At 39.4% G+C, this 20,377-nt stretch overlaps 1 protein-coding gene across 2 annotated transcripts in view; it reads left to right on the plus strand.

Moving 5' to 3' along the window:
- BMPR2 (bone morphogenetic protein receptor type 2) overlaps nucleotides 1-20,377 on the plus strand; it is a 106,277-nt gene that overhangs the window by 50,030 nt on the left and 35,870 nt on the right. For both annotated transcript variants that reach the window (XM_066322623.1, XM_066322624.1), the window contains exons 2-3: nucleotides 2,360-2,533; nucleotides 3,791-3,970. In XM_066322623.1, coding sequence (XP_066178720.1) covers nucleotides 2,360-2,533; nucleotides 3,791-3,970 — 354 coding nt within the window. The remainder of the gene's footprint in view (nucleotides 1-2,359; nucleotides 2,534-3,790; nucleotides 3,971-20,377) is intronic.

A 20,377-nucleotide genomic window follows, 5' to 3' on the forward strand; every position in this document is an offset into this window, starting at 1 on the left:
GATTTCTGTACTACCCAATTTTCTTCGGCACTTCAGCTTCAACAATGAACATAGAGAAAAATAAAGTTGCTTTTGTTCCGTGTCCCCTGTTCTCCAGATGTTCTGTGCCATCAGGGAAGGGGCAGGGGTCAGCCGAGTATTGCAGTGGGTACTGCTCCCACAGGGGCCATGCTTCTCCAAGTTATAATCGAAGCAGGAATGTGCAGTGATCAGCATGAAAACTCTAGTTGTTGGATGAGTAACCTTTATTTTTGTTGGAAAAGTTTCCCACTGAGATCATCTGACATTAAATTGTGTCAAGTTAGCTCGTATTTTTATTACTTTGCAAGAAAATGGATAGACACTCAGGTTGCTAGCTCTGTGTTGTATTTTCCCATGCTTGCCCCATCCTCCCCTCTGCAGGTATTCTTATAGGGCAGTGCAGTCTTTTTAAATCAGAAAAGCCTTGGTAGTTACTTGTATTTTCCATAGTACATGTATGGTTGGACAGCATCTAGAATGACTCTTCTAGATAGCTTCTCTTTTTTTGAGTATCTTCTCATATTCTTGCCTCTCAACCTTGATCCTAGGAGTTTTATAGAAAGACTGAGAGACCTGAAAAGTAAGCAATTAAAGCTGTCTCAGTCAGTGGAGCACAGACATGATACGTGTCATTATTTTTTTTTTCTGAGTCCAAGGCAAATTCAAAAGTTTTTGTTTTGTTTTGGTCCTTTTTCTTCTTTTAGTTCATGGGTTCAAAGGTTTGGTTTGTTGGTTGGTTTGTTTGGGGGTTTTTTAACATATTGAGGTATTATCGAAGTGGATTTTTCTGGAATTACTTTTCTTTTTAAATAAGGAAACTAGATTTATGTAGCTATTTCAGAAATTCTATTCTTTTAAATTAATTTTTCACAAAGGCAAGTTATGAAAGGGCTTATCTTGCAGCAATTTGAGCATTTTGTAAACAACCAGATCTTGGATGGCCTTAGCCCCACTCAGCTATCATATGCAACAGGTTTTAAAACCTTCCTAGTGTCCCTCAGAGCAGGTATGTCCTGTTTCACAGGGCTGTATACTTTTGTCCTATTGTGTCTTGAAAATTGTAATTCTGTGGCAGTTTTTTCTTTGAATTTTCAAGAAGTTAGTCAGATCCAGTTCCCTTATGGCAGTGGGGTGCTGTCGTTTCATACACTGTTTCTTGGCCAGTGCCGTGTCATGGAGCAGAGAATGCAGGACAGATGCTTCACGCCTGGCATACTCAGCTGTTCTGAGAATAAAACTACAGCGTGCAACTGGCAAGTTCTGCTGCAGGCAGCATGTGCTGGCTGTTAATGTGTGACCTTTTTGTACTCAGTAACTTGACTAACTCTGCTCAGAGTGATTTTAAAAAAAGTTGGATATGAAATTTAGGCGGCTGACTTTCTGAATATCAAGTAAGTCACTGCTTCATAGTAAATGTGTTTATCAGTGCAGAACTGCAGTACCAGGTGTAAAGTGTTAACAGTGCACTGACCAGAGTTCAGAGAGGTGGGTGAGCAGCATGGACTGCCAGCCAGGTTCTTGGAGTGTGTGGAGCTGCAAGTGATTGAATTACACTGGTTTAAGAAGTTCCTTCTCCTCAGCTGAGAGTTTTACCCCCACTGAGCTGACACGCAGCTCAACTGATCACACATGCTCTACCAGACCATTCGAAAAATCAGCCAAGTTGGGCTATTTTAGTGGCTGCTGCTACAGAATAAATGGGGAAGCACTGACAGAATGCTGGCCTGAAAAGTGCAGCAATTTATGATTGTCTCAGCATAAAAGAATTACAAATTTTGACTCTTAATGAATAGTAAAATGAATAGTAACAGCCTTAGAAGTGAGACACATGTATCCGAGTCTCTTGGTTTTTCATACCCACTCGCTGTGCTGGTGACAGAGTGAAGCAGTGCTTTTGCACTGTCTGCCTTGCTGAAACATGGCTTCTTTGGGGCCAGTGCTGAAGAATGATCAAAGAAATAAAGCATCTGCGAGGAGATATTTTATATAGTACCTTTAATAATTTACGATTACATATGCTATAATTTTACTTTAAGTTAAAAATCTGTTTTTCCCAAAAGACCAATCTACTTCATCTTGCATCTTTTTGCTGTCAATGCTTTGATGGGAGATAAGGAACTGGATGAAATCTAGTTGTTGAAATATGCAGTACAAATTCTTACTGCGATCAGATGTCTGCTAAGCTGTCCTTCTAAGTAGTATCTAAGTGCCTTGTAATTGCACGTGTAGCTTTTTTTGAATGTAACTTTTCAGAAGACCTTAATGATCTTTTTTATTAAAGTTAATATTTTATGCATGAAATCACTGACAAAAAGTATTTTTCTTTCTTTGGCTAAAGCTACACAGAGTGAGGAGCGGCTGTGTGCATTTAAAGACCCGTATCAGCAGGACCATGGAATCAGTGAGAGCCGAATCTCCCAGGAGAATGGCACAATTCTGTGCATGAAAGGTAGTACCTGCTATGGACTTTGGGAAAAAACACGAGAAGGAGACATACATCTCGTAAAACAAGGTATGTAACAGTTCAGGTTGAGTGCAGTAGTTTTGTTTGTTAAGTCACTTCTTTGTGATCCAACCAGCTGATACAAAGCTGCACAGACTTCTTGCACATTTTCGAAATGCATAATTTTAAACTTCTCATTTAACAATTTTTAATGTGAACGGAAAATTTGTTTGAAATGAATGACTTCTAAAAGAGACCAAAGACATCAATGTACAGTTGAAAGAAGCATTCAAATTTCTTGTTACATAGGAAGTCCAGAGGAAGATGGCTTTCTTGAATTTCAATATACATATTGGTGCAATGATAAATTTAAGTGTCTTATTAAGTAAAAAGTGTATATTCATATTGATTGGATGTTTGTTTACAAAGGAAATTGCAGCTATAGTTCACATATCAGTACTGTAATTCAGTGCTGTTCTGTGGGGAGAATGAAGGTAGGAGGGGTGAAGGACTCTGCAGTTTCTGGAGACTTATTTTGGTTACCATTTTCAGGGACTCTGCTCTTTTTTACTTGGATGCAAGTTAATGTAGTATGAGGCTGAATGAAAATGCAGCTGGTATTTACAAACAGCCTGTGGAGTTGTAGTCCATGATTCTTGTTTGATCTGGCAATCTGGGGAAGGGAGCAGCCTGGCTGCTCACCTCTGCCCCTCTGCTGTCTCTTTCCCTTCCAGGTATTTGTGGATAAATGGCATTTAACTGATTTTGACCCTACTTGGAAACTAACAGTTGCTGCAGGGACAAAGGACCTGGTATTAACCAGGCAATAAGTTGTGATCCTGTAGAAAAGTCCATTGATGCTGACAATGAGGAAGGGGAGAATTTTTGAAATTATGCAAGAAGCACCAAGCTGTAGATGCAGTCTTGTGGTCTGAGGAAAGGACTAGGTCACAGTTCCTTTAGACTGTGGACCACAGAGTGATGATATGGTCTGTGGTATCAGAGAGATGAGAAATGGCATACTTCTGCTTAGAAGGCTCAGAAATTCAGGTTTTATCATATTAAGGCAACAACTGGACACCTCTGATGTTGGCATTCATCCCTGCCCATGTTTTCTTCTCCTTGGCTATGGGGAGTTCCAAAATTCTTCAGGTTTTGGTTTAAAAGGTGGTAGTCAAGTCAGACAAGCAAATTATGATAACTGTTTTCACCCCACTCTAATGTTTAATTGGATAATGTATGGATTTCTGTAGGAGTGTTTATCCAGTCAGTAGAACTAATTTAATGCTTACTTAAAAAACCCCTGTCATTTGTTTCTTTTTACAGGTTGCTGGTCTCATATAGGAGACCCACAGGAGTGTCACTTTGAAGAGTGTATAGTTACAACCACCCCTTCCTTGATTCAGAATGGAACATACCGCTTCTGCTGCTGTAGTACAGACTTGTGTAATGTCAACTTCACCGAAAACTTCCCACCTCCTGACCCTACTGATACAACACCTTACAGTAAGTTTGTGTCCCTGTCATTTCATGGTATAAAGATTTTAGGGAAAGAGCCTTCTTTTGTGGTACTGTTAAATGTGAAACTTGTGACCTTTCTGTGTAACAGAGATTACAAACAGAACAGAGCTTTCCCTTAGGAAGTTTGTCACACTCATATTCCACATTGCTCCATAAAGAACGAGCTAAATGCTTACAAGAGGATTGTTTGTATAGGCAACTGCTGAATGCAGATTATATTTTTTTAATGGTCTCTAATCTTGTGTGTTTTCATATTTGGATGCCCAACCTCATAAGCCTAAGAAGGTATTCAGAAGATTCATGACTTCTGTTGAGAACAGACCAGTGGTTTCATTAACACTATGGTACCTTTGGAAAGTTTGGCTTGTCTGTTCAGTCAAGAATCCCAGGTAGCTTTGAGTGGTAGAACTGGTCTTGTATCAGACTGCTGAAGTGAAGTTCTCTACAACAGTCTCTGAAATCTGACTTCTTTCTTTTGCGTATCTGTGGTAAGCGCTAACTTTGACATGATGTTCAAAGAATACTAGTTTAAGCAATGTAATTTTCTGTTCAGTTATTTATTATAAAATCAGCCTGACATACAGATCCAAATCAAGGGATCAGACCCCTTAACCTGGTATGGCAGAAGCAAGATCATAGCTAGCAGGCACACTGTTACGCTTTGTTCCAAAAGTTAAGAACCTGTTTAAGGAGTGGAGTTAGTGGCCTATTCTAAACATTTGGATAGCCTTTGCTAAATAAGAATTGTGAAAGGGAAGTTGAATAAAGTTAGGTGTGTAAATCAAGGCATAACTGTTCTGTATGTCAAGAGTTCTTTATCAGTGGAAAGTATTTTGTGAAATGAAGGTGTATAACTGGATAGCATTTACAGCTGTAGAGTGCAAAAAGAATAGTTTGTGTTTAGGAATGATAGTACTTGAATTAACATCAGTGTGAAGATACTGATACTTATCACTGGTGCTTTCAAAAATGGCTGTAGGGTCTAGTATTTGTAAGGAAGTTTGATCAAAATGAGGGTTTGGCATGCTAAAAACTAGAAGTCTTTAACTTGGGAAGTGTGTACAATATGAATGAGTAGAGAAAGTTGGTAAAACATGCTGCCTTTTGGTTGAGAGTACTGTTGGTAGAACCAGTAAACAATCACCATTTAGAATCAGTGTCACTGTGCAGTGCAGAACAGATTCTGCTTGACTTTGGTAAGAGCATCAGATTGGGCTCTTCAAATGTGACTGGAGGTAGTGCTGTGGAGGGAAATTAGACAGGAGGAAAACCAGGTGTAAAGGTAATTCCTTGTCCCTTTCTGTCCCCCCAAAACAGAAAGACCACGTTCTTACAAAATGACTTGTGCCTGGTCTTCTCAAATGATGAAATTACAAGCTGAATTAATTCAGTTGTTGAGCGATAAGATCTTCAAATAATTTTAAATGGAATTTTTGGTACTGAAAGATCTATCTTGACTTGCTAAGGGCGGCAGGAATTAAATCTGTAACACAGGCCTTAATTCACCCAGCTGTAATTGAGTGCTGCAGCATTCATTCCTACTGACTCAAACTGTTTTGTGTTATTGTGTCACCTTCAATTTTCATAATAGGCAAATTTGGCTTTGGGCATAAGCACAAGCAAAGTAGGTTGCTTTGGAGCAGTTGTCTGTCTGCTTTGACTGGGTTAAGAGATGGAGCTGGGCCATCCCGGCAGCAAGGATGGCCTCGTTTGCCACTCTGGTGTTTTATTTGTAAAGCTCTACCATTGCTGCATCCAGCAGAGGTGGGGCTGCTCCTGGCTGGTCATATCCAGCACTCTGGTAGCACTGTGGAGGTACAGGATACGTGAGAAAGCTGGAGGGGTGAAAAAGCAGGGAGGCTGTAGCACACAGACCCCTGCAATGCTACTGACCCCCCACTCCAAGTGGTGGAGTGTTCATGGATCCTTCCAGAACCCATTGTAGTGTTGGAAGATTATATTTTGGCACATTAAGTACAGAATTCTTGCTTTGGCAAGGTTGAGTTTTCAGAGAGTTGTTGGGAAGCTTTGTATTAGCTACTGGATACCTTTCTTGGGCACTCTTCCAGCCTTTCTGTTATAGTTGACAGAAGCTATAAGGACATTAGCAAGGTTAGCTGCACAGGCTGTGGCAATCTGTGTTACCATACCTTTTAGATTATTAAATTGAACAGGTCACAGTCACATGGGAAATCTTCTGCAGAAAGTTATTTCACTACAGCTGTGAACTGTAAAAGTACTATTTTTCATCTATATTTTTGATAAAGGGTTCTTGAATGGCCCAAAGTAAGGTAAGAGACCTCCTAGTACTGTACTTAGGACCCTGGAAATGTCCAAGTGGAGGTGACTGGTGTAAAATTATGTGAAGCCTGAATTCAGCCAACAGTTAATTAAGTATTTGTAAATGTTTTTCTTCTCATTTTCAGTAAAATCATACCGAATAAAAAGTTCCTGGAATGATAAGTAGAAATTCAGCTGTAGTTTTAAAACTAATGGAGCCTGAGGACCTTGCTCATGACTCTAATCAATTTAAAGCTTCATTTTTAAGGAAAATCGCAGTTGTTCTTTGAAAGCTGTTTCATTGCAGCTGTATGAAGGATCTGTGGAAACAGCAGAATAATGTTGGGCCCTTGGGCTAAATCTGCCCAGAAAAATAATGGAGGAATATAACAATTACTTTATTTTGGTCTTTTGGTTGCAGTTTTTCTACTATACTTAACAGTGGTGTGTTGAAAAGCTAGACTATGAATTATTCAAGAAGACAAAATGAAGTTAAGATCTTAATACTTGTTAGATATATCGAGTTATCATTGTCATAACATATAGCAATTAGAAAAATTAAGTGTAATGTTTAAGATAATGTCAATGTTGTTTTTAGGATGTCAAAACATTTATCTCACAACTGTATCTGTGTAGAACAGAACAAGTTGAGCTTTTTTAAAATTCATGTTTGATTAGGGTATAAATACATGTAATCCTACCTGTCTTGTAACAAAATTTTTATAAAAATTCAAAATAAGATTGTGGACAAACAGGTTCTTGAAGCCTGAAGTTTAATCCTTACTGTTTCTTAATGTGCAGCTGGTCATTTAAAGCAATCATACATCTGAGTAGTCATAATATTCATCTCCTCTATCTTAAAAGATAATCCAGGCAGATTTGAGTAGCTGTTGGTTGCTAATCCCTCCAGCTAGAATTTTGCAAATGCTGTAGGATGGGTGAGAGTCTAGAACCCACAGTGTGGATGTATTAAAAAGGCAGAGATTATGGTAGCTGTTTCCTGATGCCAGGAGAAATAGTGGTTGGAGAATGGTGTTCATTTCTGATTTCAAGATTTGGCTGTGGAGTTCGAAGCTACTCAAATGCAGAAGTTCAGAAACAACCACTCATCCTCTGACTTGCACTTTTGGGGGAAAGATATGCTTTTGTCTTCTGTCATAAATCACTCGTGGATAGATTCACTGTTCCTCCACCTTATATGTTCACAAAAAATAGACCAAAAATATTCTATCTGAACTTCAGCTACTATACTCATATACCCCTTAGCCCTATCTAAAAAGGGCTAACTGTGGCTTCCTGGGTCAGTGTTTTGAGATGTGTTTATTTTGTTGGCTTTGTCAAATACTTAATTTAACTTGCTAAGTATCTGCCAGTTACGACTACAGAATGCTTCCTAAATTCTGAGACTGTTTTGAAGACAAATTCATTAGTTCCTCAATCATTCATAATAGCCAGTTAAATAGAAATTATGTAGCTAAAGACTTAAACTATCTCCCTTGTTGGTCATAGATATATTGCTGTAATGAAACATTCATGTTAAAATAACATCAAGATGAAAGAGCAGTTTTTAATTTTTTTTCCCTCAAGGCCATTTCCTGGTGCTGCAAATAAAGTAATGTAACAGCAACTGAGTGTTAAGAATGTATTTTTCTATGACAGGTGATGTATTTGTGTGATATGGAAAAAATCCCTGGCAGCAAAAGTTGAGCAGTTACTGGTATATGCAGTTGAAAATTATATAGGGTTTTCATCTCATAACAGCAAATGGTGGCTGCAATTTTTAGAGGATTTAGGAAACCTCTTGAATAAGAGCACTGAGTTGTGGATAGAAAGAGACCACCTCACACAGACAAGGAAGTTACTCTTCACTCTGAAACAGTGATAACAGGCTTATCTTTCCAGTGGGATATTCTTGCCTCTCTTTGCCAGCCTTCTTGCTATGTATACAAAATAGGTATGTAAAAGTCTGACTTAAAGCGCTCATGGAATTGTGTGGAAACTTTGACAAAAGCTACCATTAAAGAAAAAGAAGTAATTACTAATGTATGTGGCTGGGACAGGTTAATTAGGGTAGTAATGAGACAGTTTCCATTTAACTATTGTTTTTGAGAGGTAGCAGTTAGACTCATGTAGCTGTGGGCATATGGCCCAATCTAACTCCCACTGAAGCTGAATTAGATCATGTCAAGCTAATTTTGGAAAGCTGTAACCCTGCTCACTCTCAGTTGTCCTGAACTGCTTTTTCTGGAGAACAGCATCCAATATTAATTTATAATTGAAATGCATTTACTTGAGCTGGGTTGCAGCCCCTGATGAGCAATGTTTGTAGCTGATGTTTAAGCTGGTCTTCAATTTCTGATCTGCCTGAGCTAAAAAACCACTCTGTAAATAAGCTTTTTCCTTCATGAGCATTATTCTTCCTGTTTTCAGGTGATTTAGATGTAAGTTACAAACCTTTGCAAGGTGGCAGAACTGAGGTTTTTAAAGAGGAAGGTGGGAGTGATCTACACAAGGATTAAAACTTGTACCCTTGAAATGACTAGGAGTCAGTCAGGCACCTTTAGTGAAGAGATGAGGCATTCTGTGTCATTAATGTACATTCACTGTGTCATAAGGCAGGGCGAAAATGATAAGAAAGTAATTAAGGACCTTAATATCGCCTAAAAAAAGTTTACTTTGAGACAGCTAAGCATTTGATGCGAGAGGACAATGCTGTGCCTCTGAGGAAGTTGCTTTTGGGCACTGTAGAAAATGAACTTGCTGAGCTGCTGAAGGAGCTACAGGTGAACGTGCATGGGGATTTCTTAGTATGTGTCTCTTTTAAAAGAGATTGTATGTGGAGCAGCTGATAGAGAGGGAAAATGAAATATAGGGCTTTTTTAAAGCAATTCTTTATTATACTGGTTTCATTCTTAAATATTTGGATTTTTAGCCAGCTGTTGACAAGTATGTATTTTCTTGAAGCTTCAGTTGCCTGTCTGCCTGAAATTTAGTGCTTAGTGGGGCCTTTAGTGCTGTTTATTTGGTTACAGGAAGTTAATTAACTGCGGAGGGGGCGGTGACACTGGGTACACATTGCTACAAATGCTTAGTGATAAGATTTCCAAAACGTGTGCTAATTAAGGCTGTGTCTAGTGTCATTGCAACTGAGGGAAAAGTGATGGTGGTGTGGATTAGTGTACAGGAGAAAGAGTAGAAGTCAAAGGTATTGCAGGCAGCACAGTATTAAAGCAATTGCAATAGAAGGTTATTTAGAAATTCAAGTGAAAGCCTTAACTTCTGTATAACCAGTGGAACGCTTTGCAAGTCTCTCAAGATAACTAGAAATGCTTGTCAAGTAACTTCAGTTTCCCATTAAAACTGAATCTATCAAAAGCAGAATCTCTTAAAGATTGTTGGTAGCTGCACTTACTGTTTTAACTTCTAAGACATCATAGTCTCCTGAGATTAAATTTAAATCTTTACTGAATTTAAAAGTAAAGCTTTGATGTGAAATTGGAGTCTTGCATATGAAATGTTAGCTGGGAAAGCAAAACCTCCGTAGGCAGAAAACTGTATGTGTAAATTTTTTCTCTTACAGAAACATTTAATCAGGAAGATGAAATTGAAGTGTTTTACTTGCACTGACATTAAAATGTTTTGGAAATGTTTTTAAATTTCTGCTATGCACCAAACCCACAAAATGCTGAAAACCATGTTAAAAGAGTAAACATGTTTGTTTGAAAAAGCAGAAGCATTTCAAATATTATTTTTACAAAAACACCAATAACCCAAAATCCAAACCCTTTTTTTTTTTTTTTTTTTTCTTTTACAAGTACATTCTTTATTGCTTGGTCAGTCTCCTGTTGGAACACACTTGACAGGAAAGGTAATGCAGGAATTATTAGTGCATTGTGACCTGGAGGGCCAAGAGCAAGGATCTTCACAAAGTTCTCTTAAAAATATGCTGGAATCTAAAAAGGGCTTTTTTGGATTCAAGATGGGATTTTTTCTGTATCTTGACATTGCAGTATAGTGTGTTTATGAAGTGCTAGAGGTATATTTGCACTTTGTTTCAGGGGGCTAAGCATACTTTTCTTGAGTCCTTTGAGATTGCAGTTCCTCAAGTGAGCATAACTTTTAGCTTATTTGTTTGATACAATTGTCTGATCTGCATCTTTGTCATCCTTGAGGTAGCCTGCTTGTTTCTAGTACTCCACAGCAACTATCTTATTCACATTTAAGATCTAACATTAAGAAAGGGAACACAGGTTTTTTTGTAATGTAATCACTGGTTTTGCCACCTTCAGTAGTAGTGAAAATGTGCATTTTAAGTTAACCAATATCTGTAAATAAGTGATTCACAGTCTTGTATCATGTGTGGTTCCTGAGGCACTAATTTGCATCTCAGCTGGAAATTACTTGCTTATGTTTTATGCACTTCTAAGTGTTTAAAGATCTGCAAATATCTTTGGGTAATACAAATATAGTAAAGATACTGTTTCCATTTACTGGGAATGCTCAGTACTGTCAGACTTTCATGCTGTGTAATACATTCAATGCCATCATTAGCTGATATCTTTTGTGACAGTGTGTGTTGGGGCTTTATTGTGAATGTCTTACAGACACAAGGTAAAGGTAGATAAGGCTCCTGAGAGTGATAGTCTTTCAGCATGTATTGGTGGAAAACTGGACTGTAAATAATAAAGGGAGCAGATGAGGAATTGTTTTGCCTCATCTCAAAGGAAAGTGGGGAATAGACAAGGGTGCTATACTTTTCATGTCTTTATTCACATGCTGCAACATGCAGTGTAATACATGTATGCAATATCGTCATTATTCTAAACAAACCCTACACTGCTACTTAGTACAGATAATTTGAGAAACAGGTAGGAGCTCTCTGGAAGGCAGATTGATTTACCTGTGCACTTTTGGGTGACATTATTGATCTAACAGGCTTTCTGATGGAGATAGGCTTCAGTAAGTATTCCTCAAATATTTTAAGGCTGGGTGCTGTAAATTTTAACATTCCAGTGGGAGTTAAGACCACACCTCTGTGGAAGCATTTCTCCTTTAAAGACTCGTGAATTTTGTTTAGGTAACTCTGCTCAGCAAAGTATACTGACTGAATTAGTCAAGATAGTGTACATTGAAGTCACTGCCAAGCAAAATGGAAACACTGTTTATGTTTTGTGGTCCTTCTGCTTGTCTATGTCCCTGTGCTTTTTCAGATGTTTATTTTCACATTGGTGATGTTGATCTCCTGCTTTCCCTGTCTTGTCATGCTAAAGGCTCCTTGCAGTGAGCCGGAATGGCAGAAATGGCTGTGCACAGGCTGCTCAGCGGCTCCAGCTCCTGACAGAGGGCATTAGCTTCAAAAGACTGCAGTTGTGTCTCCCTGGGCAGCCTGGAGCTGCTGGGCTTGCTGAGAACGCTGTTTCCCGTAACCCCCTTTGTCCTGCCCTGTTACCCACAGAGCGTTCCTCAGGATCTTTAGCATGGCTCTGCTCTGGTTTTCTTGAACAATTTTGCAATGAATGGAGTTAAGATTAAAAGGTGCAAGAGCTCTGTGAAGTTTGGTTATAAAGCACTGCTAGGTGCTGCCAGCTACTACTAATAAATTCCTACCCTATGCCCAGCACAGTAAACGTCTTTGTCCTCAGACTACTGGCATAGTGAGAGGCAGACTTGGGACTGGAGCTGTTAAGTGCAAAACAGAAGATCACTTATAAATACTGGGCTATTTGCTGTTCAGTGCTATTAGGCTCATCTGTGTAGAACAGTGTTTAGATCATGGAAAACCTTTCATGTCTTTTTCTTGCTCCTTAATTAGACATTTTCAGTAAGCCTCACTTGTTTCTGTCCTGTGTGCTAGTTGCTAGCAAAAATCTGATTCCCTATCATGATTTTGAGATTGATACAATTCATAAAGAAAGCTTTAGGTTCTTGGCATTTGACTTACTCTTAGAATAGCCTGTTAGCCCAGCTGCTTTGCAGTCTTATCTGAGTTGCAGCTATAGCTCAGCACAATGCCTCAGAGCAGACTGAAAGTCCAGTCAGACACTTAAAATATATTGGCACTTCAAAGCTGGTCATTAATTATGTTTTCTTACTGATCAGTTTTTGATAACTTTTTTTTCTTCATCTGAAAAATAATGTGGTCCAGAAAATCCAATACATTACTTAACATTGATTTCTGGCTCCTTTCCTTATGATGTAGCATTCAGTGTATCTTCAGACAGGGTGTTATCTAAATGCTAATCAATCAAGTACAATCCTTGGAGCTCTAGGTAATTAAAGCATTTAGTTTTTAACAGTGTGGTGTTGTTTCTGAGGACACTTTTGAATTACTTTTAGACAAAAGAGCTGGAGTAATGTAGGTTAGCTGCCAGGTGGCTCCTGTAGAGCCAGAGGCTGGTGCAGAGCAGGCTGTGAGTGGCGATGGCAGCATTGTCCCCAAACCAGAGCGCAGAGGCTGCAGGCAGCACTGTGCCGGCTGGGATCTGGCTTGTGGTGCTGCAGCCAAAGCCTGAACCTGAGACTGTGCTTATCTTTGTATATATGCACTAAGTGACTCTTCTTTGTGTGATCGATTGCTTTCACAACTGTGCTGGTGGAGCATCTTCCGTCAGGAGTATAAAAAGGGTTAGGAGCTGTACTGGATAGAAGCTATGGATTGTCTCTTCGCTTCATCTTTTCATCATATCAGACAAAATCTTTGAATGTGGATGGATATTGGGGATCAGTGTTTTAAATTAGTTTTCCTTACAAGGAGAGGCTCATGTCCTCCTTACTAAAAGAGTGAATGGCAAATTCAGCTATGTGCCTCAAGTGTTTGGATCGTGAACTTGTGACTAGCTCTGGAATTCTGAATGTGAAGTTTCGTAACTGGGCATCTAGCTCCTGACATATGTCATCCTGGCTATAGATATCTCCATTATTTCTGAAAAACTGAAATGTCAGGGTTGTTTTGAAGTTGCCTGAGGTGGTCTTTTGGCTTCCTGGCTAACAGAACACACGTGCTTGAAAAGCAAAGTTCATAGAGCATCCAGGGGAGACAGTACAACCCAGGAAGCATCACATCGGTGTGCTCCTGGTCATGTTACCCCTGAATGTACACCAATTGCAGGTTTTTTCAAAGCTGTAATTCTCAAGATGGAATGACTCTTGTTGCTGTCCATAACTACTCAATCCATAACTACTTTTGTACACCCATACTGAGTATTCCTTTGTGTCTTTTTATTTTATCTTTGTATTTGTTTTGGGAATGTTCCTTCCTTATGTGTTGAATTAGCTGTTGCTAATGTATACCATTCACTATTATTATTTTTGCTGGCTTGTATGAATAAATAAAATGAATGGTGAGGTGTTGCTATGGACACTAATACATGAGCATTAGAATTGGTACACCAAGTGTTGTGTCTATTTTTGTGTGTGACAGAGACCTTTTTTCCCTTGTTGCAATTCTCATTAGGACTGAATTTTCTGGTAGGCAGTCTGATTTTTCATCTCAGTTGTTAGAAGTCTGCAGACTTCTCTTTTTGTTTTTTAGCTTCCTTGTTTTCCATATAAGAATAGGCATTAATCTTTTGAAAAACCAAACATTAGATTTATTTAGACAATCCATACATTTCTCTCTCAGAAGTCCTGGTTTATTTATCAGTGTTTCATTTTTGGGATACTGAGATGTTTTATTCTGTAACACATTTCTTAATTTGAAATAAGTCAGTATATTAATTAGCCTTAAAATACAACTGAATTTCACCTTGTTTCAGTTTATTTGTGCAGTATACTTCCATGCAGAATCAATTAATGGAAAAACATTTGGTGTATAGATATGTCTAGGGGGAAGAAGTTGGGAATTCAGTTTTAAGGGAACAGAACGTACTGAAAGAGAGAAATGTGAAGATTTTCTATTACCTAAGCTTTTTTTAAAATTGTGCTTTAGCTTTTTTCTCTTATTTTCAAGTAGAAAGATAGATTTGTAATTTTCTGAGAGATCTGCAGAAGGACTTCTTTTTCTAAGACATTAATATCAAGTTGCAGTGAGATAGGAGTTTGTGATCCAGTTCTTCTAAATTCCTTTGAAGATTCCAGTGAGGTGGACTCAAGTGTTTAATCACTACAGTTTTATCTATTTATTTGAAAGTCTGAGCCTACAAAATACTACATAGATGTTTCTTGGCATTATTATTTCCTAAAAATTTCTGGAGTACCTGTGAATGATATTATACAGCTTTTGACTTTGGCCTGGATTTTTGCCTTCCCTTGGACTGGTGGCATGACTCTCATTTAGAATCTGCTTGCAGATTGTAAATAAGTATTGGGATTGTAAGTATTTTCTCAGATAAGCAAAAGAATTCCCTGTTTCAGACATTCATATTGACTTAAAACTATGTATAGTCTGAGCAAGGGTGTAAGGTATCCTTGCATCCTGTGTGAAAACACTTCTCACTTTCATAATGCGAGAAGGGCAAATACAGGTGTTGGAGCTGTGGCAGTGAAAGTGATTTTTTTTTCCCTGTGCCAAATAAAAATATTTATTTTTATTTTTGAGTTGTGGTTCAGTGCCCTGTCTATCAATTTGTTCACAAACTGAATGTGTCTGTCTGAAGGAATACACTGGATGTGTCTATGTGATATGTGCTCTAGACGGCAGAACCAACTGTGTGGAGCAACTGCCATCATTTTTGCTTCGTTGTAGTTCTGTTTCCCCTATTAAAGCAGCAACCTGCTCTAAAAGTAGTGATGCATGTAGAAATAGAACTTTAAACCCCAATAAATTAGTACTAGTGTTAAAAAACAGAAGCACAGTTTTTATGTATGTATTCTTTTGACCTGGGGGGTTTTACTCTTTAAAAAAACTAAAACCAAAATGATGCACACATAAAAACTTCAAAAAGAAGCAAAACCCAAATCCATTCCCTCCTCCTCAATAGAAAAACCAGACAAAATAACCCCCAAGCATGGAGGAAACGCCCACATTCACACCAACATGAATTCCTGACAGGGTAGACATTCAAGCTGCAGCAAATACAAATTGGTTATATTCGCACTGTGGTTCTGTTTTTCTCCATTTCTGTTCTCTGAGGATATAATTGCAGTGACTAAGACAAAATGGATGATGCTGAGCCACAGTGAATTGCACTGAGCAGTGCTCTTCCTTTGGATGCAGGTCCAGGCACTGCTGTTCCACAGTGCTATGGGAAAGCAGAGAGAACTTGCTGAAAGCTTACTGCAAATTAAGGCTTGGAAAGCCAGAGAAATCAGTGACAGATGAACATCTATTAAATATAACTCTTTTTTTTTGAGAAGTTTTTTTGATGAGTCTGAAGAGTAACTTGAGTTTCTGTGCCTTTATCAGCACTGCCAGCAGATCAATCCTGCACTTGTTACCTGCAGCTGAGGCTGGGCCGTGCCCCCACCGTGGGTTTGGGTGGGCAGAGCACTGCTCGCCCTGTCTGAGACACTCCCAGCTGCAGAGCCATGCCCAGCATCTCTGGAGCAAACTAGAGCTGTGTGTGGGTGAAGTGAGTCCAGCCCGCAGCCCAGGAGCATCACACACCTCTGAGTGCTGTGCCAGGCACTGCTGTCCCCAAGCCCTGCCAGCACTGCCCGGGCTGGCACAGGGAGACAGAGCCAAGGCAGGTGGAGGCTGCCCTGCCCAGCTTTGGAGGGGAAAATGGGACACTTCTCTCTGCCACTAAGAGGATAGTTAGTCAGGAAGGGCAGTGGGAGTGAGTGCATCAAGGAAAGGGTTTGAAACTAATTTGGGATTTCAGTGTATAGCTCAGGTGCATTGACATTACTTTTCCTTTTTTTTTTTCTGCAGGTAAATGTTATAATATTATTTTCAGGAAGGTCAGTTGGTTTGGGTTTTTTGGGGAGGTGCTTTTTTTTTTTTTAATGTAGTTTTGTTTTTATTATTTCAATTAAAGCTGAAAGCATCAAGCTCTTTTGTGGGGGGAAAATTTTCATAATGGTCTCGTAGTGTTAGATACCTGTGATGAAGACAAATAATAATTAAATCTTGCTAATGGAAGGAGAAACTCATAAATTGTGAATCCTTGATTTCACTAGATATCCCAGTAATATTGTAATCTGTAGTGGACTACTCAGAGCAGGGAGTGGAGGTGAGCACAGTCCTTATGTTTAAGAAGACTCTGGCTGTGTGGTCACTGTGCCATGATTGCTGTGGAACAGAAGTTTCCTGTTGTATAATGGGACACAGCACTAAGTAATTGATTAGCTGAGATCATGTGTCACCTAAATGTTCGTCAAGGACGTGTTCATTTCAGGCCTGCACACTTACATGTGAGTTCATGAGTGAGTTGGTAGGTGGACATAAACAGGTAAATTTAGAGCTTTTCCTAGTTTTTTCTACATGTGAAAGAATTGAAATTATCACTTTGTAGGCATATGTAGTGCTTAAGCTGAACCTGATGAGTAGCCTAACACATCTGATGCCAGAAGCATGACATGAATTTCTTCCACTGCCTTAATGTCTTTGTAATTGTTGTAATGGGTTATGTCTTATTCCCAAGAGTGCCCTTGGCACAATGCCAGCCTATGTTATGATAGAGCCCTTGGAATGAGATTGGAAAGCAGGCTTTTCCGTTCTCTCTAGATGGTTATGGAATTAAACAGTTACCAGGTAGGTGCAGATTTTTCTGAGAAGCAAATATGTTCTTGGCCAATGCTATCAGCTTGCACCTATTATGGAGCTGTGTTTCAATTCTTTGGTGGAAATGTGGTCAAGTAGTTGATAACTTCATATATTTTTGCAGTGAACTGGGCTCCTGACGGACCTTTCCAAAGCCTTGAAACCTTTCATGAAATGGCAGTTTAGAAAGAAAAATAGCAAGTGTGTTGTGTAAGCGTCATGGAGCTCACAGAACACTTGGATTTCCTTTTTTAAAGGATAGATTGGGAACCAGAACTCTTGTCTAAAATGGTAATAGGACAATATCTGCTCAGAGGCCTAACTGGTGTGATTACCTGTGAGTTGTTAGAAGGAATCAGCAAGGAAGACAAGGAAAAAGAAAACCTCAACTACGAAACCATAGTTAAGGCTGAAAGCACGAAGTTGATTTGCAATCATAAATCCTTATTTTTGTCCTCGTTATGCATTTTCACTTTGATGAAGCTTATAGAGTTGCATATTTCTAAATCTAGACTAGTGATTGAGGATGTCTTAAATTTTGAGTGACCAAACAAGGATGTGTTAAAAGTGTCTTCAGTGAAGTGTAGAAGTGCTTTGATGGTGACCAGCTGGGAACCAGAAGAACCATTTGAAAACCTCGCCTGTGACTGCATATATTTTGTGACATGTTAAAGCGGGAACACCTGTCAGAGAGGAGTCTGACTCAAGTTTAGTCTTGGTGGTTTTGTTTTGCAAAAAAAAGATTTCTACTTGCTTAATGGGACTTGAGGGTTTTGCCTTTCATTTAATAGGATTTCACAGTATGGTCAGGATTTGAGAAAATTAGATTGACAGAAGACTTCTTTATATTCATTTTTTTAAAGGCTCCTTTTTCCATTCTAATTGCTACAGTATCTGTGTAAATAAGTGCCTTCTGAAGATACCAGTTTTAGACTTACAGTTTAATTGTACAGCATCATGAAAGCAGCTGAAACAAATACCCAGGGCTGTGACCAGTTCAGGGATTGATTTAAGGAAGTTTTTATTACATGGAAAATATATTTAAAGTAGAAGAGTTACAGAAGCCATATCATTCAATATATAAGTTTTATTCAGTCTGTGAAATTCATCTAGTAATCATGCAGATTCCAACATCATTTGCAAGTAATTTCCATAGGATTATGAAATGTCTCCTCATGACCTATTCAGATTTGTGTTGAAATATTTATTCCTGGTTTGAAACAAGTTTGTTACTGTAGGGCAGACAGAACATGTTATACAAGTGAAGTCAGCTGTAACACGAATTGATAGCTTTGATGCCAGCCTTTGTACTTGATTGATGTATATTTATTTTGGCAAGGATGTTGCCTTAGATATGGTCCTTCCTCCCCTCCCATGGTCTCCCCGTTGGCTTCTGTAGGCTGCTCCCAGCTCAGCACAGCCGTGGTTGTGCAGCACAGCTGCCGGGCACCGCTGGGCTGGAGCAGCACCTGGGAGTACGAGGCAAGGGATGCCTGAGCTGGCACTCGTGCTGCAAGAGCTGAACATCAAACGACGTCTGTATTTCATCTGAAATCAAGTACTTAGATCTGTACTGGGGTTTTGCATAAGTGCAAACTAAGGATTACTATTTATCATTATTGCCTTTTTCATCTTCATGCTATTTTAAAGTAATCAGAATAACCTTTGAAGTTAGGGGAGGTACTGTTTTTCCCATTATATAACTAGCAGACATAAAGCACTAAGAAGCAAAGTAACCTACCTAAGATCAGGCTGTTTTGTGTCAGAGCCAGAAACACAATCTGAGTTTCTCTTTGTTTTATATTTCATGTTTTGGAAATTTTCTTTTTTCCTTTAGGAAAAGACAATGCATTTACACATACCTAACGTGCACTTGTGTGCCCTCATACAAGATGCATTTTCTGTTTGAAGAAGGTCACTCCAGCTGGTGCCTTGGAAACAGAAGCTGTGTGTCACAGGAGACTATTGATTTTGCTGGGGTCCTCGGGAGGTTAAAGCCTCTCTCGTCCCTGGGCCTCTCACTGTGTCAGCTCCTGCCCAGCTGAGCGTCGCTGCCTCTCCTCCTCACAGGCCTTGTCAGGTTCCCATTGCCTGTTCTGTCCTTTATTTCCTTCTGCTTGAGGATGTCCCCAGACAGCTGCATCTCCTGTCTGTGCACTGTCTTTGAGAGGGACATTCTTCCTGCCCGGAAACCATCTGACTGTCCATTTAACAAGGACATTAGAGAGAAGTAGCCCTTGCTAAGGCCTCTTAGGTGGGAAGGAGAGGCAGCTTTCAGCAGGAGCCACAGAGGTTCAGCTGCCCCACCACCCTTCTCCGCACACTGCCGTGGACACGGTGGTGAGCAGTGTCCTCAGTGATCCTGTGCTGGATGGGCCAAGTGAGGAACAGGGGTGAGACCTGAGACACTGGCCCAGACTGAATGAGACTGCTGATGGCCCTGAGGAAGGGAAGGGGAGATGCTGTTCCCTGCATTCCTCAGGCACCCTGGAGCGAGATAGGAGGGGGAATTCTGTCTGGTCCCAACTTTCTGCTTCATCGCTCAGTTCCCCCTAATATACCATTTCATCTGGCAATACCTGGTAAGGCCAACCAGTACGATATTAGAGCACAGAGAAAGGTAATGATTATTTTCATCTTAAAATTACGGAAGACTTCTAAAATATTTTTGAAGGCCTAGAAAAAACATTTGCTAAAGTTAGAAGTTGTATGACCATGTAAAGAAGATGATTGGGGAAAATAAGAGAGTAGGGAATTTAATGGGAAATGGGACATGTACATTCATTTTACTCTCTCCTAAACCATGATAGCAAGACTTAGAGCAGATGTGTACCTTTTGGAATACTGCAGGCATTGTCTAAATTTGCATTAGCCAGAGAAACGCAATCTTTTACTAACTATGAATCTTTCTAAAGTATCAGACAGGTTTAACTCACAGCTCTGTGGTATAGGCCTTCAAATTTAAAATCACCTAACCTGTTATGTACAAGAATGTATGCTATACAGAGTTGTACTACAAGTATAGATGTTCTTGAATTAAAGAGAGTAGGGGAAGTTAAATTTTAGTACCAGAATACTTGCTATACTTGAGGATTACACTTGAGGATTACAATATTAAGCTGATTTAGGGTATTACATCTGAAATACTAGGACATAAATCAAATGTGTGATGAAAGGATTCATCAGAACTCATTCTTACCCTGTTTGTATTGATCTTGGGTATCTGCTTGAAACAGGTTGGCTGCTCAAAATTGTGCTATAATTCAGATTTCATTGCATGCTTAGGGAAATGTTTTGGAATAAACACCCAGTACAATCACGGCCTTTAAATCAGTTCATTCTTCATTGCCTGTTGCTAAGGTTAACGCAAAAAAAACCCTGTTCCTGAAAGTCAGTGAGAGGTGTGCAGCTCTCCTGGCAGGACACGAGTGCTGTGTGTTCCTGCCCACGCAGGAGCAGCTCTGTGCCAT

The sequence above is a fragment of the Sylvia atricapilla genome, chromosome 7 (assembly GCF_009819655.1).
Source record: "Sylvia atricapilla isolate bSylAtr1 chromosome 7, bSylAtr1.pri, whole genome shotgun sequence".
Taxonomy (NCBI): Eukaryota; Metazoa; Chordata; class Aves; order Passeriformes; family Sylviidae; genus Sylvia; species Sylvia atricapilla.